Source organism: Enoplosus armatus, chromosome 15 (genome assembly GCF_043641665.1).
Source record: "Enoplosus armatus isolate fEnoArm2 chromosome 15, fEnoArm2.hap1, whole genome shotgun sequence".
Classification (NCBI taxonomy): Eukaryota; Metazoa; Chordata; class Actinopteri; order Centrarchiformes; family Enoplosidae; genus Enoplosus; species Enoplosus armatus.
Window position 1 is genome coordinate 7,536,781 of NC_092194.1, and position 22,493 is coordinate 7,559,273.

Below are 22,493 nucleotides of genomic sequence, written 5' to 3' on the forward strand. Positions count from 1 at the left end.
CAAAACAGCTTTTTCCCTGGAAGCTCGGAAAGCGGGCAACACCCACAGAATCCACTAACATGCATCTCCACTGTTAAGCTGACCCTGATGAAAACACGTACGTGCATACACACACAAACAGAGTTCGTGATTAGCCTTTCTGGCAGCATTTGTGACGTCTCTCTGCAGGATGACAGGAGAAGGAAGAAGGGCAACGGAGATATTCAGCTTTTACAGTTGTTGGCCACAAGTAGTATCCGTGCATGCTTACATCATAAGCCAGATATTCATCCCAGAGGATATACAACGACAAGTCAAATGTTATGGATTGTGATCAGGCAGGATCATAATATTATCTGTCACAGAAGATGCAGTCGTTTGGCCTTTTTTAACAGCTCTTTCAGAGTATGAAGTAACGTATGAGGCAGCTACTGTGAGGTATGCTCCTTATTCCACGTCTTGCAAAGCTTCCCCTGACTATCCATTTTAATAGCTGTAAACAGTGAATGATTTATGAGGATGCAACAGCAGGAAGGGCTATCAGTTGCAGTTATTGTACTCCAAGGCCCCTCTGAATAATGGCTCTCTCAGTGGTTAGACCAAGAGTCTGCTGGGCTCTGCTGAAAGGAAGATATTGACCAGCATGGATCAGGCTGTGTGGCCTGCCTCTGAGTCCACTGACAGCAGCGGCAGCGTTATTGATATCTAGGGTGTCATTACTGAAGAGTCCTGATACTCCCCTGAACCCACTCTAAGAATACCATGATGTGGTATCTTTCCTCTTGGAATTAAATGGAGATGTATCATGTTATATATTTTTTTTTGTTCTGTGTCATCTGTGTGTTTTCTAATCGCAACGAAATAAGACTGGTTTGGTGCAGCGCTACACCAATAAAGCAGCTGGGCCTATATAGATGCCAATATGAGCTACACGCAGACATATATTGGTATCGGGGCACAGTATATGTCGACCAATGAATAACAAGAAATTGCAGTACAGAACTAGAAGGATAAAGTGAGGTAATTTAGAGACAGTGTTCTCAGTAAATGTTTCAACTGTAAAACTCATTACATATGTTGGTCACAATCACTGAACTTATTTAAGAGATAAGATCACATTTTATTGATCCCAGGAGGAATGTTTTGCATTACAACAGCACAAGAAGAAGACCAGTGAGGCTGATAGGAACAGGATACAGATAAGTAGAGAAAAATATATATTAGAGCTGCAATGATTACTCAGTCAATCGGTTATACGATCGAAAGAAAATTAGTTGCCAACTATTGTGATAATCGTTGAGTCATTTTTCAAGCAAAAATGTAAAACGTTTGCTGGTTCCAGCTTCTTAAATGTGAGGATTTGCTGCTTTTCTCTGTCATTTATGACAGTAAATGAAGAGTCTTTGGGTTTTGGTAAATGGTACATTTTTCTGACATTTTATAGACTGAAAGATTCATCGATTAATCGTGACAATAATCGGCAGATTAGTTGCAACTCTAATATATATTCAGATAACAAAAAGTCAAAGTTAGAAAGTGTGCAAACAATTCATTACCCCAACCAGTGCGCATAAATGTACATGCAAAATCAATAGTACAGTTTTCTGATAATCCAGATCAAAACACTATATATTTTTAATGAATATTCATGTTTATGTTATGTGTTTAAAAAAAACAAAAAAGCAGTATCAGTTGGTCTATAGTTTAGTGTTATAGACTTGGAGTTTTGTTGCAGCAGACAGCTTTATTTGGAATACTGATATAGCTGAAAACTAAACTATAGCTTCAAAGTGGAACAAGAGGTGACTGTTTGAGCTTCAATTCCCATAAATCAACTTACACAAAAGGGTACACAGCACCCTCATGTTTGCAAACCCAGTTGCTCTGTGATCTGTATTATACCAAAGAATACCAAAGGGACAGGAAACAAAACGGTGGTGAGACCAGGTTTTGCAGAAAAAGGGGAAATACTGAGTGTTGTTGACAACAATAGTTTTACACTCAAACGTTTTAAATCACCCATTTGGACAAAGATAGTCTTAACTTTTTATAGACCTGAAGAGGATTTCATTTGGACACAGTTTACATAAAAGTTCTGTGCAGTGCAATTCAACCATCAAACAAATTGTCTCCAGAGCAGCTGAATCTCTCATCATTTTTGGTCAAGTGTGCCTATTTTCATTTTTCTTTTATCCTGGGCACCATCGTGCTGTGGTCCATATCTGTTCCTGTTTCAAGTCCACACGGATGCCACCTGACATGAGAGCTCTCGTGCTATTATGGTTCATTGGGCTTGTTGGATTGGAATTAGATTGGATTCAAGACAGACATGGTGTAGGTTGGATTTCCTCTGCTCTTGTAGCAATTTGATGTCCCTCAGGGGTATTCAGATGGGCCAAACACAAATTTGACAGCAACGGCTCCCTGAAGCAAATCATGTTAAAGTGAGAACAGGCTGTCAGGTTGTGTCACCTCCCTCCATCTTTCCCTCTTTCAAGCTCTCTGTCGCTCTCGTGGTTGACAGGGTCGCTTCTTTGTTCATCTCACCAATAAAGAATACATCACAGTCATGGGCCCACTGAGCTGGAACAGCCTGTGCACGAGAAGGAAAGTTAGATGTCAGTGATTGTTTTAATTAATAATCATTTACAGCCCCCCCACCCCCCCCCCCCCACCCCTCCCCATTACAACTTCACCCTTGGGTCCTGTACGTTCTGTGAGCTGCAGAGCCGACAGCTATGATAAATTGAATATGAATCGGCTTTTGTGCCATAGTAGGACCTGCCAAAGATGTTTACAGATTAATAATTAATGATCATTTTATTTATATAGCACTTTTTCAAACACACAGTTACAAAGTGCTTTACACATAGTACAAAATACACACATTATAATACAAGTATACATACATACACATTTTGTCATGATCCATGGGCAAAAATTAAAGCACACGACCAAAATAAACAAAACTAAAGGCATTTATAAGAATGCTAATCTACAGAAATGAGTTTTCAACAGCTGCTTTGTCACAGCCCAGGCTCAGTGAGCTAGACAAAGAGGGAGACCACACAAGATTTAAAGTAATTTAAACAATGTTTTAATTGAAAGGAAGACAAAGGCAAAAGTAATAAATTAATCTGTAGTCTGCAAGTCAGTGGTGAATGCAATGCTGAGTGTATGTGTAGTGTTGTAAAGGCAAAATCAAGGGGTAAACCAAACCCAAAAGACCAAATGATGATGGTAGGAAAGAGAGAGAGAGAGAGAGAGACGGAATACAGAGCCAGCCTAAATAACCTAGGCCCAGCATGCCCAGGTGAAAGACAAATTGGTTTTTGTTAACAGCCTAGTAGAGAGGGAGTTACAATAGTCTAAACAACAACAGATTAAAGTGTGTACTCAAAGTTCTCAATGTTTTTGGGTGAAATATAGGTTTAATTTTTGCAAAGAAACTAGACTGAATGAGCTTAGTAATATGAGGTTCAAATTTCAAATGTTGGTCAAAAAGAATACCAGGAATCTTAGAAGCGGTCTTGATGTTGCTAGTGAGGGAGCCAATGTAGTGACTGACCCCCTTAGTAAAACAATTGGAGCCGATCACAAGAACTTCAGTTTTGTTCAGATGGAGAACATTTTTAGACACCCACTTAGTAACAGAAGGTAGGCAGTCATCAAGGTTATTGAGGTTAAGAAGTAAAGCTGCGTGTAGTGAGCTTAACAATGGTAATAGACATCACTGGAGGAGTTGAGCAGATGGCCCAGAGGTATATAATGAAAAGAGAAGGATCGACCCTTGTGGGACCACACATAAGAGACGAGCGGAGTAAGACATGTAATTGTTAGTGTCTGTCAGACAAGTATGAGGAAAACCATTTGAGTGCAGTACCAGAGATACCAACCCAGTTCAGTAGTCAATTAAAATGGCATGATCAATGGTGTCAAAGGCAGAATGTAGTCATGGCGATGTGTCACACCTGATAGCAGGTTGCATTGACACACATGCACAGAAGAACATCAACAATTAACATTCATCTCCGGGAACTTAAATTCTCTTTAAATGACTTTGGCCTGGTGTCGAAACACCACAAGGGTTTCTAAAATAACTCACATTTGTTTACCCCCCCCAACCCCCATAATTAGCTATTTGAGGCACCTTGATTAATCAAAGTTAACGCTGGCAAAGCATTCAATAATTCCTGATTCGACATAATGTCATTACTCATTCAGATAGCATTGGATATGAGCATTTTTCCCTCAGATCTCAAGGTCAATGCGGAATTCCAATCCATTGATTTGTGGCTGCGCAGGACGTGTCATGCATAGTTAGCCTACTCTTCCGTTGGCAAGGTCTATTCTCGAGGCTTGTGTTCTGCTACCTAATGTCCCATTCAGAAAGGTATCAACTGCTGTAGATGGCTCTCAATCGTTGGCACATGGCTTGAACAGAACACACAATATACTGGAATAGAAAGAGTTGGGTGTGTTTTACAAGACAGAGTGTGTATGCCATGTATACACTGATTGCAAAATGTAATAAAACACATCAACTTTTCACATATTCCCTTCTTCCTAGATGAGATTCACTCCTCTTGTTACCCTCCACCCATTGGGAACCATTGGGAAGATGTGATTATTCTCCGTAGGGCTTTGCAGTGCCTTTTGTGTGTCTAGGAGGAAACATATCTGCTGATTTCCACATTCAGGACTAGCAAACACATTTCCCCTAAGTCTCAGTGAGACCTCATCCTACTCATGTTTGATTTTTGCTAGTACATACTTTATGTTAACACTTCAAAATCTTATTTCCTGCAGAAATCTTTTTTCTTCAGAATCATCCTCTGTCCTTGTTCTTTCAATATGTGCTCCATATATAACAAATGCCTTACTTTGAACCTTTCTCCACAGAAATTAGCACACAACAGCTATTGTCGAGGCTGGGATTTATTTGCCAACAGAAAGACTGGCAGCATGAAAAGGCAGGGAGTGTGAGATTCCCATCATCCTTTGCCTTTATATTAGCCAACAATGGATGTGCATTAGCACCAATCAGAGACATTAGAGGAAATTTGCTCTGGCATGATTTGATTAAGGGCCAAGGCATTCTCAAAACAGCCTCCCTTCACTCAGCTGACGATAATAGACTATCTCTAAAGGCAGGGATGGATGAAGTATGCCTCAGCCGGTGCACTTATATCTGATCTTGTCAGCTAAAAAGCTTGACTAAGTTTCATTGCTCAGGGAAAGATGTTAGGTAGGGGTTTTTTTTTAATTCTCATTTGGCACAATCAACCAAATCTAATTAGCCAAACAGGGAGAGAATGTGTGTTTTATAATGTAGTGTGATTGTTTTCTGTGTGCAGCGTTTCATCATCAAGTGCTTTGTTGTCATTTTTGATTAGTGCCGGTGGACAGTGTGTGTGTGCACCTACTCTGCGACAAAACTCATAATACACTCCTCATTATGTTGCTTGTGTGTCTGCACATGTTTCATTTCTAAGAAGACTTGCCTTCACCAGGCAATTCTGTCTGCCAACTAAATGTAACTGTAACAGTCTCCCACTTTTATCATTACTTGAGGGTCATGTTGGTCATACTGTAGCACCCTAATGTTTGCAGCACTTTGGTGAAAACTCCCAAGCAAACATTCAGTTCACCACACATATCATACAGAGCCAGTTCCATTGGACTTGTGCCCAGTGATGTCACATCCATACAACTCCCACTTGTGGGACCCAGTAACTCTGTTTTCTTCTCTACCCACAGCTCTTACCGCCTGGATAAAATCAACAGTGACATGCGTAACTACATCACCAATTTTGCTGCAGACTTAAGGTGAATACAGGCTCAGTGCCTCCCCTCCCCTTACCTCTCTGCTGCTGCCATGTTGCAGTGGTCAGACGCCAGAGCCAGCTGGCTCGCTGCCCTGCTGACATACCCAATATGGACGCCTCACAGAGCAAACACTCAAGACCAGTCAATGAGAGGTCACCTGGGGCAATCTGCTCATACTGGCAAATCATAAGGCGCTGTTAAACACAGTATAGATAGGATTTAATTCACTGCTATACCTTACACCACCATAGTGGTACATGCATTTCTTATACAGTATTAAGACTAGTTACATGGTATGTTTTTAGGGATTAATCGCATTAATTAAGAGATAGTAACTCTTTCCATTTCCAGCTTCTTTTACCACTTCATTCAGACTTAATCTCTGGATGTTTCTGCTCTAGGATGTCTTTGGATGTTTAGAAGGCTGATATTACTTTTCAAATGCACACAGCCTTGCTACAGCTTGACAAGATGGATTGGGAGACTTTTAATCACACTGGCATTTTCCTCGCTGCCAAACACCAGCGTTTATCTCTATAAAAAGCCCAGAAACTGCTTACTCATCCCTGCCTGTCATTAGAAATAGATCCGGTGGAGGGAACCTCTCTTTGGTATTCATAATGTGACTCACATAGTATTCTTTAGTTAACTTGAAGCACCTTTCCTCTCCTGTGTCTTCTCTTCAGCAGATTTCAAACCCAGGCTTGGGTTTCTGAACATCTCTCTCTTGCACTGCTGGGGTAGCACATTTAATTGACCTGGCTGACACCGGGGTGCTCTCTGAAGTGCTTGCTCACTAACTAGCTCCTGATTTGCATTTCCCTCATTTCCAAGCATTGATTGGATGTTTTAGCACAACAGAAATCGAACTGCCTTTATAAGGACACACCAGTGTAGTGAGGGAAAGAAACAAAAGGAGACACAATGTCATAACCACTTTCCCTCTCAAGGTCAGGATGCCCAGAGGAGGCCCATTGCCCTTAATAACACTTAATTGTTTTTGTCATCGTGTTACACCTGTAGCCACTAGTCAAACAGCTTGTTTATTAGTTAAATTATATTTAATTGACTTGCTTAAGAAATCATCACCATGGCTGTAGTCCCACTCCCTGCCTGCTTTTCCTTTTCTCTCTCTCTGTTCAGTCAGAGCTACCACTTGCAAGCCACCAGGGACATGCACCCGAGCATTGCACTGGATCCCTCTGCCAACTACAACTCTCCCAAGTTTCGCTCCAGGAACCAGAGCTATATGCGGGCCGTCAGCACCCTTAGTCAGGCTAGCTGTGTTAGCCAAGTGAGCCAGGTGAGTCTGCACCCTTTCAATTAGGAGAGAATCCTACTCTTCTTACACTGGGGGCTGCTGGCCTGAGGAGGTCCCAGGGAGTCTCTAGCAAAATGACATGAAAGAATTTCACCACAAAGTTCCTCATTTAAAACCCAAGCTAAAGAAACTGTTTTAACTCTCACTGCGACTCTCTTATCATATACCATATACATAGTGTTTTTATGACTTCTTTTACTTACTCGTATTTAATATGACAGTCCATTGCACATTGTTGATCTGGATAAATTAAAAGACTCCAGCAGAGGTTGTTGAGATATTTATCTCCCTCTTAAAAGAGAAGCATATTGATTTGTTCAGAGTCTTAAAGGCTCAACTAAACTCCTACTAATTCCAAATCCCAATAGAACAAGATGTTTATCTTTGATTCTTGATATTGCCAAATGGTAGTGGAGTGATAACCATCAAACAATTTCTACTCCGTAAACAACCATTTGTAACAAGTCAGTTCAAGACATTACAAGATACATCATACACATCTGAAACAGGAAATACAGAAATAGTTCTTGTCAACATCAACAATAAATCCTTTACAGCAAACTCTCTGGCACAGTATGACCTTGATTTCATGAAAATGTACGTCATAATGTTTGGTTGTATTCACACAAAGCAAGAGCCACTGCAGCAAAATGAACCAGCCCACAGGTTATCTGCTTGTGTAGAAATATGACAGAACAATTTCCTGGCAACACTCAAAGAACACAAAAATAGTTTTTGTGACATTATGAAAACACATTTTCATTGATCTTTCTGCTGCTTATTAAAATGTGCAATCATTTGATTTTAGCAGCAAGCCCTGTTTTTATTCTAAGCGAAATTGACAGAGAACACAATGTCAGCTTTTACAACCGACCAATTAATTTCTCCAGATAAACAAAGAAATATCCTCACTTGTAATGGAGAAAACATGCTTATGACTTTCGTTTCTCACAGGTGAGTGAAACAGAAATAAATGGCCAGTTCGAATCAGTGTGCGAGTCGGTGTTCAGTGAGGTGGAATCCCAGGCCATGGAGGCTTTGGACCTGCCCGGCTGCTTCAGAACCCGGAGTCACAGCTACCTGCGTGCCATTCAGGCCGGCTACTCCCAAGACGATGACTGCATACCCCCTATGGCATCCACTGTCACTTCCACCATCAGGTCTACCACAGGTAAGGGCGATTGGACATTCATTTGCGCAGTACAATGTGTGCTATCCTGGATGTTGGTATTTTTGTTTGTACTTACAAATTGACACCAAAAGCTTACATTTGGCATTAACGTGTGTTAATGGATGAATATAGAACAGTTAGTGCAAACTGGCTGTACTGTCAAACAGCTTCATATCTTTGCATGAATCACTCTTGTATGTTTCCATTGTTTTTGATGGACGTATGATTACTGTAGCTACCACTTGTGAGCTGTGCTAGTTCATCCTACTGTATTTTGGATACAGTGCTTCATCTGCTCATCCATTGGATGCATCAGAGAGTAAAGCTATGAACCCTATTGAAAATCACAAATGGAAATTGTCTGGAATAAAAATCAGGTCAGAATAAGGACATGACAGCTTTTTCCACTTTTTGGAATTTTGGAAATCTGATTTTCTTTATGATGCCACATGGTGACACTTGTGAGCGTACTTGCAGCTTTATTGCGAACTGGGCAAAGAAATTTTGAAATTGCCATATGCAAAGTATGCATTGTTTACTTGTAAACCCAGTTTACGCTTAAATATCAGCATATACTATGACATTTCTTCGCTCACAGATTGTTCACTTCACACAAATTATTTTGTCTCATTGCAAAGCTCATGTTTACACACAATGAGATCAGAACTGCACACTATTGTATCTAGACCTGGATAACGGATAATGTAAAGCTGACAATGAATATACTGGTAACTGAACTGTCACACTGGTTAGTCTCATATATCACATATGCAAACTTGTTACAATAAATCTAAACCTACTCAGCTGACACATGCATATATTTCTGATACTGAGCCTTGATTGTAAATTGTAAGCTGCTGGTGGTTTCAACAATTCCCATGGTTGCTGGATTCACGGAGGAAATTATACGTCTTTGTACAGATGAAGAATGTGGGAAGAAAAGAAGAAAAGGTGTCCGGACAAGAAATCTGAGCGGATTCCACCTCTGCCCACAGTAGATTCATGAAGTATGGGTTAGATGGACTATAATAGGGAGGGTTAGAGGTGTGGCCATTTGGAGATGTGCTTATTTTCTTCATACCTATAAATGTTTGCTTACACTGCTTTCTCAGTAAACTCAAATATCTTTGCATTCTTAGGATACAGAGTTTGGTATGTGATGGATTTCGCCGCTATTTCGGACATGGGGCAATTGGTGTTTCAAATCAATCTGTCAAACTGGACCTCACATTTTCAATAGGGTTCATACTATACTTCCTGATTGATGGGAAATGGTTTGGAAGCTTTGCTCATCTTTGCCTCTTTTCATTGCACAAAGTACACTTTTCTTTACCTCAACTGAAAGCAGAAGAGCATGCAAGGATTGTTCTTACACTTCATTTATTAGAAATATTGTCCATTCTCTGTGATGTGTTCCGGGAGCTAGGAGTTTCAGCTTTGTGCATTGAAAAGATGTGAAGAATGCATGCTACAAATTAAGGTTGAGAAGGCAGTGTAAGCCATTAACGGAAATGAGTCAAAATGGGAGTACTTTCCCAGTGTTACACTGGTTTTCAACACTGTAATGTATAATGACATTGACATTACAGATTATTAAAATTCTAGAATAAAAAATATTCGATACACATTTACACACATACAGATGAGTGAATTGGGGCAATAATCAGGTTAGCACTTATTTGTTGTAGATTTCTGTTATTATCTTATTTTGACTCATGGCATTCAGTGCATGATTTGTTGTTACTGCTTTGTGGCAATAAAAAGCACATTTTCTCCAGCTGCTCACACCTGTGGCCATATTACAGACCCGTATTTACATTTGTCTTCCAGACAGAAATTATATGCAGGAAGGCTCTTGTTTACCCGACCAGGCCAGTGTACATGTGGATTTGGCAGACACGGCCCCTTTGGCTCATGATGATCTAGGCTGCCCCATCAGAAGAGACAGGCTTTACCAACAAGATAACATGGGGGCTACAGCCAAACCTCTGTCTGGACCACCTGTTTCTCCAAGCCTCTTCAGATCCCCCAGATCTAGTGGCCCAGAACGGCCATCACCAAAAGCCATCCAGGCCAGTATCAAAGAGTCAGCTACCTTGGCTGCAGCTATCAGTATGCAGTGGAAGGAAGAGGTCTCGGCCATGCGTCGAGAGCTAGCTGATCTAAGGAAGGACCTCTGTAAAGAGCTTCGTGCTTTCAACAGTAATTTCAACACTTTCACGCAGCACTACAACACATGGTCTCCCCAAGGTGGAAACATTGCTGCTGGAGCTGATGTAGGTTTAAGTGGAGGGGTTGGGACAGGGACAGGAGCAAGGGCAGGGGCTGGGTTAGGGGTAAGGGCAGGAGGACTTGGAACCTCTCCTGCAGATAGAAGCACTGGGGGAGCTAGAGAGAAGAAACCGCAGGTATCAAAAGTGTCTGTGGGGACCCAGGCCAGAAGCAAGGTCCTGATCCGGCAAAGCACTGCAGATGCAGCTGTCAATTGTCCAGAGGAGAAGGAGGACAAGAAAGGTGCCCGCCGAAATCTGCCAAAACAGCTCTCTATGGACCCAAGCATTCTTGCCTGTCCGCAGTCAATGTATGTGGAGAGTGCCATACCACTTTCTTTGGATCCAATACTTCCAGGCTCTGTTAGGGCAGTCGAACCAGATCCATTTGACTTGACTGCTGAGCACTCTAGAGCTAAACCAGAACCAGAGCTACAAGACCATGTAATTGTGAGTTTATCTGACATGGTCACCAATGAGTCAGTTACCACTCGTGGCACAGTGCCACTGTCCTCAGAAGCAGCCATCCAGAGCCCCCAGGATTCAGTGACAGTGGAACAAGAAATGCTAATTACTCCACAGCTAATAAACATAGACCCAGCTAATAAGTCCCATTCAGATACTGAACCATCTCACCCTGATGACACGAAATCCCCAGACTCAGAACTAATTGAAAGAGATAAGATACAGCTACCATATTCACTTCCTGTAGTTACTGTGTCTCCACCAGAGGAACATGATTATGGCATGTCAGATTCAGAGTGTCCGGATCCTGTCTCTGTGGATAAGCCAGATCCAGTGTCTCAAGACCCTACTACTGTGTTCTTACCATGCTCAGGATTAGAAGATCCAGATCCTGCAGAACCAACAGATTTAGAACCAAAACCATCAGACTTACCCATGGTGTCCTCATCTGAGCCCATTAGTCAAGGCCCACTCTCAGTCTGTGATTCACCCAAACTTGATCTTGATACTGTTACATCATGTAATTTAGAGACTGTCATCAGATGTCCATCTATTGTGGTGTCAGAGTACCTTGACACAGACTCTCCTGCAAGTCCAACTGAAAGTGACACAAATCCAGATCCCATTATCACCCTTCCAGATGATCCTTCTGACCCTCCTCCAGGGCAAATGATATCAGTCTCAACCTTTGCTTCCAGTTCAGTTGAAACTCAACCCAACACTGAACCAGGGTCCCAAGACACAGAGTGGCCACCACTTCCTGAACCACTTGATACCACCCCTATATATCATGCCGATCTTGTCCACTTCGACTTAGTAATGCTGACTTCCTTAGATCAAGATGATCTTGACTCAGTGTTCATGGACCCTGAACCAGAGCCATTTGACCTGAGTGTTGACTCTCCATCTATTACGGAGGATTCAGATCCACCCCTCTACCAATCAGATTCTCCCAGTGTCCCACACCTACACAATGTTGACCCTACCACGCTGTGCCCCTTGGATCTTTCACAGTCAACAGAATCTATCTGTTTGGATCCAACTATGGAGTATTGCTTAGCTCACATGCCTCAGGATGTAGCCTCACTAGTCTCACTACCACAGGTCACTGTTACAATATCCCCTCCTAGCTCAGTATCTCCTGATACGTCACTGGAAATAGACTTTGGACCCACAAGTCCAGCCCCAGATCCTCTTCCAACAGATATAGATCCATCACCACCAGATCTCGAAGACATAACCTCCGTGGACCTGGCAGACATGAAGCCAGATGATATATTTGCAGAAACACTGGAGTGTATGGCTTTATCCCAGGAGTATGGGGAACTTGTGGAACAAGAGACCCCAGGCAGTTCAGAGAGGTCCTCAAGCGAGCAGGCCTTTCTGTGGTATAGGTGGCAGAAGAGGGGACAGAGACGGGAATCAATGCACAGGAGTGCCAGTGTGGAACTCTGGAGCGGGAGATACGAATACAACAGTGCAGAAATCACATACGTGTCACTCACTCTGTGAACTCATACCTCATTCTCAGCAGACAAAATGTAGCTCAAAGTGTATTTATAGTTCATGGTTTGTAGCTGCCAGTGTACTGTAGAGCAACGTGCAGATCTAAATGTCATGTGATCATTGGCATTCAAAGCAAGGACTTCATACACTAACCTGCAGTTATATTCCAGGGAAAAAAAGACTGCATTGGTAGCAGCAAAAAAACATATTTCAAGGATTGCACCATTCTGCAAGAGTGTGATGAACCCTCAGCATTGACAAATTTATTGAACAATCATGTTTCAGAAACATGTCCTAAAAGAAGTATGAACTTTTCTGAAGCTGTTATCGCCACTGATGTGAATTATCTTCCAGGACAGCACTGCTTATTTAACCTCCTAAGACCCAGGCTCTATCTTAATTTCTCTTTGCTATTTGGGCTTATTGGGACCTGATAAGTATAAAAACTAAGCATCATCTGTTGACATGCTGTGGTTACGCATACGGGGACAATTTTGAATTTCCATATAAGCAGAATTAAGTATTATGGTATAACCCAAAATGTGATGTCCACGCATGTGGATGCCAGGTCTTAGGAGGTTAAGTGTACCTTTTTTAATCATTGGATACACTATTAATGAATGTTCATGTTCAGTCAGTGTATTACATCAAAGACATTTTACACATCTATTTTAAGAGACTCTTTTGGAGCGCTGTTATACACTACGGACAAGGTGGCCTAATGTATACAAGGTCTCGACAATCCTTGCCGTGTGCTTTCCTTTCCTTGACTTATTTTGAGCTCTGTGTTTATTGTCACTCTAGAGTGGAGTGAAGTAAATCTTGGCAGTTATCATATAACTATAAGGGCATACTGTTTACTATGTGAGCTGTTGGATAGACTCTGCAGTTATCAAGCAAAAGGAAATGATGACGTGGAATGATGTTTGCACAATCATAGATGGAGCTGGAGTACTGTACTGTTAATTTGTTGGGAAAAGAAATCACATCATTCGCACTCATGCTCAAATATAATCACAAACCAGTACAGTTATGGTATGTAGCCTCTATGTATACACAACCTCATGCTACTTACATGCGCATAAACTTTTCTACCAAACATGCAGCACATATACACACTTCTTTGCTGGAAAGTACGTAAAAGGATAAGTTTATTTAAAAAATACACAATAAATTGTGATTTAATTTGTCTGATAATCTGACTATAGTAATAACAGGCCTTGTTGAGAGGTGGTATTGTATTTTTTACTGTAAGATATCATCTCAATGCTCAGGAATCAAAGACTGAGAATGTAATACAACTGGGACATAAGTGTAATGACATGTTGAATTGTGTCTGAAAAGAGGTGTGCATCATGTGGCTATTTTTTTATGTGTTACACTGAATGATGAACATTATGTTGTAATGGTGCATGACAGATGGCCTCAATATTTTGTGCATTTCATATACAGTGCCTCATTGTAAGTATTCGGTTCTATTCATAGTTTCATTTTGATATTCAGTGCAATGAAAGGAGCCAACATACCACAGAAGACGCTGCTGTATTCTGTTACCAGCAATGAACAGCTAAAAAGCCAGGCAAATCACGAGATGTATCTGTGCTATCTGTCCAATTAATGGGCTCTATATGGAATCGCCCACTGAAGTCTGTGCTCTAATAAAGTGCGCTGGAACAAAAAGGATCTTTTAGCTGAACATCAGTGAGCTGCCAAAAAAGGATTTTCCTGTGTGTTGTTTTGAATTGAATATGTGCAGAGCACTTTATGAAAGTTTGTTAAATTGACTGAATCTGAAAGGTTTTCAAAGGGGTGGTAAGTTGATTAGGTTGTATTGTTGTATTCATTTTGCTCATTTCACCGGCATAAAGTGCATCACCCTTTTCCTCCTTGGACCCCTTCCATGTTTAACTTTTCATTCGCAAAATTGTTATCTAAAAGTAGCAGATAATTTAATCTGCACTGCAGTGACATTATGTTTATTCATAAGATATAATCCGAAAATAAACTGCTTCAGGATTCAGTCATGTAATTAAAGATATTGGCCTATATTAACAGGCCATTTTTCTACTGGTAGCTTTGGAACAGAGGGAATGATGCTGATGAGTAGTTGTGAAATTTCTGCTTAATTGAAGGTAGATTTTGCAGAGAAAACTAGACATGCTAGCTGATCTTGTGTTTATTAGAACACAAGGTCTACTGTTATATAATTAAAAGGATGTACAAGTAAGCCAATAACCTCAATGGCATGCAAGATGCGTGAACTGCTCGACTGCAGTTTACATAATTGTCTGGATTGCTTTCTGTGTACTATTTCCATTTATTATGAACATCATACAGCTTAAGGGGAGTGTAATAGGGTGGTAACCTTTGCAGAAACATTTTACAGTTACAAGGTTAAACAAACGCTAAATATAATGATCACGTTCATAATCTTTCACTTCACCAAGCACTTGCCACATACATTATATGGCGAGAAATGTGTTTGGATTATCACTTAAACCCACAATGATCAGTTGTATCCATTGTTAGCAGTCTTTAACAGAACTTTTTATCTTGATTTAAGACAAAATCTTGCAAAGGGAGAGTGTTTATTGTCTTACCCTATTATAAATCAGAAATGCCTTAATTTAGGTGGCATACTGGTATCTAACAACATGTCAGCCACATTTAACTTGAACTTTAAGCAAAAATCTCCATTCGTACCAGACTGGTAATATAGATGCATGTTGCATGTTGACCTACTGACACCAACTTCAAACAAGTCACTGCATCTGTATGAAAACGGTATACAATAAACATCAGAGATCTGTAATGCTAGAAAACTTTCCTAGATGAAAACAGTAATGGGAAATAAACAGTATTTGTATGAATGTTAAGTATTTAACGTGTACCCTATCTAAAACTGGCTTAGTCACTCTCTGATCAAGGTCCTCTGCTGAAACATGGACTTCCTAGTCAGTGTGCCTCCCTAATATAGAAATTCAGGATGCAAAATAATGTAGATCAAAAGGATTGGTTTTGCTATACATCCATACTGTGCAGGATGATCCTAATTGCCTGCAGTTACTCCCTGGCTCCAATCATCTGCATATGCCTTGTGTAATGTAAACAGATTGTACTTTATGTTTGGGCAGATATGCCCAGTTTCTGAATATCCACCCCACTCCCTTGTTTCCAGGGATCCAGTTCTGCCTCCCCTCCACCTGCAGCATTGATCGGACTCCCCAGCAAACCCCAGGTAATCCTACTACCTGGCACATCCTCCATTGCTCCATTTCAATGTGAGAGATGTTATTTTAATGAAACATGGGTTTGTCCTGTGGACATTTTAAATACGGTTGAGTATCTGCAGTTACTCACACATTCACAGGAAAAGAAAGCTAATGTGGACATCAGAGGCCACTACATGAGTAATGAACTACAAGTTTCCATGCAGTAAACAAGCAGTGATACTCTAACTTGCAATTAGGAGTTTATTGAATAAAAAATGAGTCAGTCACACTAAAAAGACCTATCTCTCTGTGTTCATGCAAATTGACCAGAGACCAGTGTCCTACCATTGCTTTGTTTTGAGCACAATGCTCAGGACACAGTTATTTCTTAGTTTTTCATGAAGCACTTGACTCTACAGCAGCTAGACTGATTGGAGGATACAGTTGCTCCACTACACCTGTACTGCGCCCGACTCTGAACCACCCTTCTCCTTTGTTTGAGTGACTGTATTCATGACAGAGAGACGGTGCTTTCTCTTCTGTCGCTTGACATATTCATGATAGTGTCACTTTCTGAAACCTGCCAACATCCCTCCATCCCAAAGTCGGCAATATCACAAGAGCACACAAACGCATACGCACACACCGCCCTTTGGATGATTCTATTATTAGCTTCCGTTGTGCATTTTAGCAATCCATCTAGTCGACAAAAAGCCATTTTGTTTTCATGAAGGGTGAGGTTAAGAACACAGAGACATGCGTCTCACTGGTGACATGCAGATGCTATTCGGTGTGCCACCAGCAGCAACAGCAGGAGAGTGTCTCCATTACTGACTGCAGCAGCCATTACTGAAAGACAGACTCAGCAGTGTGACTTTCATGAACAGCAGGGCAACATCTGAGGCGTTATAGGCGAAAAAAAGAACGTCCTTGATCCACGGAACAAGAGGAACTGGCTATGAGATGACTATATTTGTTGCCACAGGGGTGTTTTGTTTGTTGCAAACAGTGTTTCTGTTCTCAGTGATTCATCACAACGCTCAGGACAACTTTTGCAAACCATCCAGGGTTGGTTAAGTAAGTCTGAGTAATGACTCACGCAGTCTGGTTTTTGTTATCTATTGTTGGCTATTTTTATATTAATTTCTTTATTGTTCCTGTCTGCAACACTTGCGACAGCGCCAATAATGGAGTTGACCATCCATCTTCCTCTCCCTCCCTCCCTCCAGATCATTTACATATCCTTAAAAGCCTGCTGCAAAACAAACTGCTGCATTTCCTTTACAGTGATAAATCCAATCGGGAAGAAAGACTCTTAACGACACATCGCTCAACTCCCCCCACCCCCATGTTAGCATACAAGCCAGTTCTGATAGATAGAGAGGTCCTAACAGAGATGGAGTGGTTGAATCACTGCCTTTGTGTCTCACGTTAATCAGCCTCAGTGGCACAGTGGTAGTTGTTTATACTTGTGTGTGTGTGTGTGTGTGTGTGTGTGTGTGAGAGAGAGAGAGAGAGAGAGAGATTAAATGGGGTATTCACACTGAATACATTTAGCTGCGTCGAAAGATGCCTCTGTTGTTGATACGTTTTTTGACCTGTACTCACTGTGCATACTGTTTCCTGAAAGCTCACCTGCATGTAAGGGAACATAAGTTATTCTATGGTTCACTTATGGTGCAAACAGAGAACCAGAAACAGGTTTTGTGCGTGTGTAAGTTTTAGTTTTTGATTAAACCCTACTAAATTTAGCATTATGCACCATGGGCATGCCAGTAGTAAAAAGATTATGCACCATTTAAGCACATATTAAGCACTGGTTCTCAAATTTTTTCTGTCATGGCTTCTCTTTGGAAGCTGAAAAATACCCAGTGAACCGGGGGCAGTTACCCGCCTTGCCTGAGCTTCATGGACCACACACTTCTCGTGGTCATGCTTTCCGCCTGAATCTTGCACACTCTGCTTTCTTTTCGTATTCTGTAAGATCATAGTGAATCATTTCATTGCTGTTACAGTGGTGTACATAGCACAGAACATTGTTCAACGTTTTTGCTGAAAGTGAGTGAGTGAGTGAGTGAGTGAGTGTACTCTGGCTGTGTTCACTTCAGATGAAATCTAAATGCTGAGTAACACTGCCACTGCCAAGATGGGCGCAAGAATTATGACTCCCCTTTGCACGACTGGCTGGCTAATAATGGCTCTATTTTGGTCCTCCTGCTGAATCATGCCTCCTGAATGGGTCATCTCTTTCCTCCCTTGATCTCTCCTCGCTCCCTGATTTATCCTCTATCACACACACACACACACACACACACACACACACCCTCTCTCTCACCCTCTCTTCCTGTCCGCTCTCCTCCTGTTCCCTCTCTTACCTCTACACCTCTTTTCTCTGTCTCCCCCCATCCTCCTTGTTCTTCACTAATGCATCCCTTCATCCATGAGAAGTTAATTTTGTGAATGGACAGCAGCATGAGTCATTAAGCCCCCGGAGCAGAACGCTCTTCATAGACCAGACGTCTCTGGCTATTTATAAACACAGTCAAAATATGGGTGAGGAAGAGGCCAAAAGGTGTTGCAGGTTTGAGGTGAAGCCCTGGGTTTTTATTCTCACCATAAATGATGCTCTTCCTAAAAAGGGTTGCAAACGAAAAGAAAATCATTGTCTTGTTTCAGATAACAATGTTTTTGTTCAGGCTACAATGCAATTAGGGTGAAATGCTATTAATTGTACGCCACAACTTTTGGGGGCCTGTGTGGGGGGTGCAGCTCATTAGAACTCAAAATAGATCAGATTCTGGTCTCATAAGGACTTCCCTAATTGCTTTGTGTGATGTAAGCATTTGTAAGGCAGGAACAGAAACACAGAGTTCAACACGGTTTGCCTCTTTGTCAAGGAAAACGATAACCCATAACTTAACCTGCAGCGTGACTCAGTGTTCCTCCTCTCTGCCTTCTTTCTTTTCTTCTGTTCTTGGCTCCGAGGTACCTGGCACACTCTCAGCTTTGATCCAAACACACTGAACACAGCTCGTGCTTCAGATGGTTCAGCCTGTAACTACACCGAGTTAGCTTCTCTCTCAAAGCCTCGCTTGAAAATAAAGACACGTCAAAGCCTGGAAGGCGTTCATGACCCATTCGTCAGTCCATCTCTCTGTGGATTAAGTCCATATTCTCATTTGCACTTGAAAGAAAGTAATCCCCCCTCTTTCTGTCATGAAATGGACAGAATAAGAAGATGAGAGTTGTCAGGCTTCCTTGAGCAGCACCTCCTCACCAGGATCCTCCACACATATGCTGTTGATTACTTCTCTGGTTTTTCACCATCATCCATGTCTGATGAGTGTCTCGTGTCACAGAGACTTTGATGTTCTCTGTAACTCTGTCGACTTATTCATTATTTAAAAAAAAAAATATCTATCTGAGCACTACAAAAGTACAAAAGAGGAGGTAAGGGTTTGTGCACTCGTGGAGAGACAAACACATCTCTTGAACAGAAAACACTCACTTGGCCAGAAGCTTACTGTAGATTGATAAGATGATCAACAACAGAAAAGTACAAAAAATAAAACCCACCTCGCAAAGTTTGCCATTAACTTATGCTTATACATATTTAACAACAAGCTGCATTTTATCATGTTGTGAAATAAATGGTGCTGCTGCTTAATGTCCCATCATAATCATCATGATATATTAGCTCACCACATATGCTAATGAGGTCATTAAGAAATGAAAGTAAGTTAATTAAGCAATAATATTAATTGCAAATTCACTGTAAAATATTTACTTTAATCAGCTTGTTGTCATATATGTATATATAAGGGCGTTTTTCCTTGCCACTGTCGCCAAGTCATGAAAAGTGCCCTTAGATAACTTCTAACATGTATAACATAACGTGTTCCATGTTGCCGTGAAATAAATATTTGACACTTTGGACAAAACAGGCTTAGAACAGTATTTTTACAGACTGAACTATACAGATGTATATATTATCTACTTATTGGCCAAATCATGAAAACTTTAATCACAATAATTGAGTTTGATTACGCAAATGCATTTATAGGATTCTATAATGGCAGCGACACAATAATATCACATGCGCATCATGTATATATTTTTAAAATAATTTTGTGTTTCCACCTTTTCCAGCCATCACTTACACACCCAACTACAAGAAGACCCCTCCTCCGGTCCCACCCCGCACCACCTCCAAACCCCTCATCTCCATCACGGCCCAGAGCAGCACCGAGTCCACCCAGGACGCCTACCACGACGGGAGGCACCCTCATGGGGGGATGTGGGCCCCTGACGGCCTCAGCCTGGGGCTGGGCCAGGGCAGGGCCCTCTATAACTCCAACGACAGCCTGGACAGCACCAAGGCTGTGACCATAGCCATGGAGGCAGCTGGAGTCATGGCTGGAAAAAGACACCCGTCCACAGACAGCCACAGCTCGGTGCTCACCTGCGACAAGGCCATTCTGGTGTCCAAGGCTGAGGAGTACTTGAAGACACCTCGATCCTCTATAGGGATACAGGTTAGTCTGTCTCTAAGTGTATAAAAGATCTCATATACGATCAAGTGAGTACTAAAACTCACACACACACACACACACACATCCGTCAGAAACACTGCTTTCTTTAAAACAGCTAAAAATAGCAAGAGTGAGTCATCTTACTGCAATCCATCAATTAAGATTCAACTCATGCTGGAGCAGGTTTTAGTAAACGGCAGTTCATGCCATGGTTGATTCCCTCCCTCCCCACTTACTATACCTATTTCTCTTTCTCTCCAATCTCACAATCTTCACGCTCCCTCGCCCCTTCTCTCTCTTTCTCTCTCTTTCTCTCTCTTTTTCTTTCTTTTTCTCTTTGTCTCTCTCTACGTCTGACTGTGTGATCTTATCTTGGATTCGTCATTCTCTGATACCAGCTGAGGTTCTGGTGTTGTTGATCTTCAGTTGCAGAGTAAACGACAAAGAGTGAGGAATGTGCAGCTCATACTATAACATCAGGGCCATTCGTAGCATTTTTATCAAAGCACAATATCAAAGCTACTGTGTGAATTTGAGAATTTGAAAGTCATTGTCGGTATCTTCTCTTGCTCTTTGCATAGTAGTCATTTTCTTTCCTGTATTCTTCTTGGTTCATATAGTTCAGCTCTCACCCCCTCAACCCCGCTTTATCATCATTTCCTCTCGGCCACATTTACTTTCTTCTATTAGTCTTTTCCCCGTAAAGCTTTAAGCCATTTACTCAATTTTTATTCTCTTTCCCACTCATAGATCTATACCTTCACGCACTCACTCCCTTGTCTGCTGACTGTCCAATTTGCTTAGTCCAGCGCAAAGTTGAACTTTAAGACCTTTCAAATATTTTAAGAAAAGAAAAAGCAGACCACTTCATTAATCTCACTGTGGAAGGTGTTTGAATGTCGTTGGGTGCTGTTCAAGTTTCTTGCAAAAGTAAAAATTAAGCACACCTTAAAGGGTAATTTGCTGTGTTTTTTTCAGATGATATTAAGAGAGTTCTTTGGCTGGAGATCGGTCTAACACCCAAATTACACTGAAGCCATTGACTGTCAGATGTTGCCATCGGGGAGTCAGCCAGCGAATAAATGATCCCTTCAAAGTCAATTGATCCCGCTGCACCCGCTGCGTTGTATCACATCCAAACTTAGAGAATATCCTGCAGCAAGTTTTGCCCAGACATTACATTTCACTGTAATGTGTAAATGGGAGCAATTAAAAATAGCCTGCAACACATTAGTTCTAGCAGCATATTAAAATGATGTACAGTAATTTATCCTGATTTACCTGGTCACTGTTGGCTTCCTGCAGAAACATGCTTCATAAAACTGCATGTAAACAAGGAACAACGTGACCTCCTTAATTAAGGTGAGGGATTAAGAGAAACCTGGTTAACACAGCTAAAGTTCTGCTGAAGAAACTTGAACTATATTTCTAACAGGGTTTGTACATGTGTGCCAGTGGCACGATTGCATTTTAATGAAAAAAGGTTATCACCCATTTATTTCAGTGAACAAATGCAGCGTATTCAGGTGATGTAGTATAAAGAGCCACAAAGTCCATGTAAGGAGGTGCCTGGGGTGGATGGATGGGTCAAACAGTGTCACTACATTCAAACTTTGATCAAGTTACAGTTGCACTATGGCCATCCACCCTAAGCTGTAAAAAAAATATTTGTTTGTTGGGCATATTGGGTCATAAAATTTAAACTGAAGCTAAAACAGATATGTTTAAATAAGCCTGTTGTCTAAAGAGCAGACTGTAGACAGAGCCTGTATCAGTGTAGCCTGTATCTGAGCCATCATCAATAATCACTCATACATGTAAAATGCCAGCCTTGTTTCAAAAGTATAGAAGGTGAGGGGGGAACTGAATGTAAAAGCAGGTTTCACAGTTACCAGGTTACATTCATTTCCTGCCTCATGTAAACAAAGTGATTGACTCACTCACATGCAAAACACTAGTTCATTCACTCTGTCCCCAAAGTGTTGACTCCCTGACTCGCAGTTGATCGTAGGACTTCCTCACTCACTGTCTTACTTGCACCACCTTACCACTCACTCAATGAGCAGATGACTCTACTTTACCCCACACACACATACACTACTTATAGTTTCTGTTTCCTGTGTTCAGGGTCAGAGTCAGTCATCTGGGGATGATCATGGCACCTAACCACGCTGAGCGGTGCTAATTTTAAATAGCAGAACTGCAACA

At 41.4% G+C, this 22,493-nt stretch overlaps 1 protein-coding gene across 1 annotated transcript in view; it reads left to right on the forward strand.

Annotated features, from left to right (window-relative positions):
- dlgap2a (discs, large (Drosophila) homolog-associated protein 2a) overlaps positions 1–22,493 on the forward strand; it is a 52,612-nt gene that overhangs the window by 20,981 nt on the left and 9,138 nt on the right. Inside the window, exons 4-6 of the mRNA XM_070919779.1 lie at positions 6,952–7,102; positions 8,084–8,300; positions 19,903–20,288. Coding sequence (XP_070775880.1) covers positions 6,952–7,102; positions 8,084–8,300; positions 19,903–20,288 — 754 coding nt within the window. The remainder of the gene's footprint in view (positions 1–6,951; positions 7,103–8,083; positions 8,301–19,902; positions 20,289–22,493) is intronic.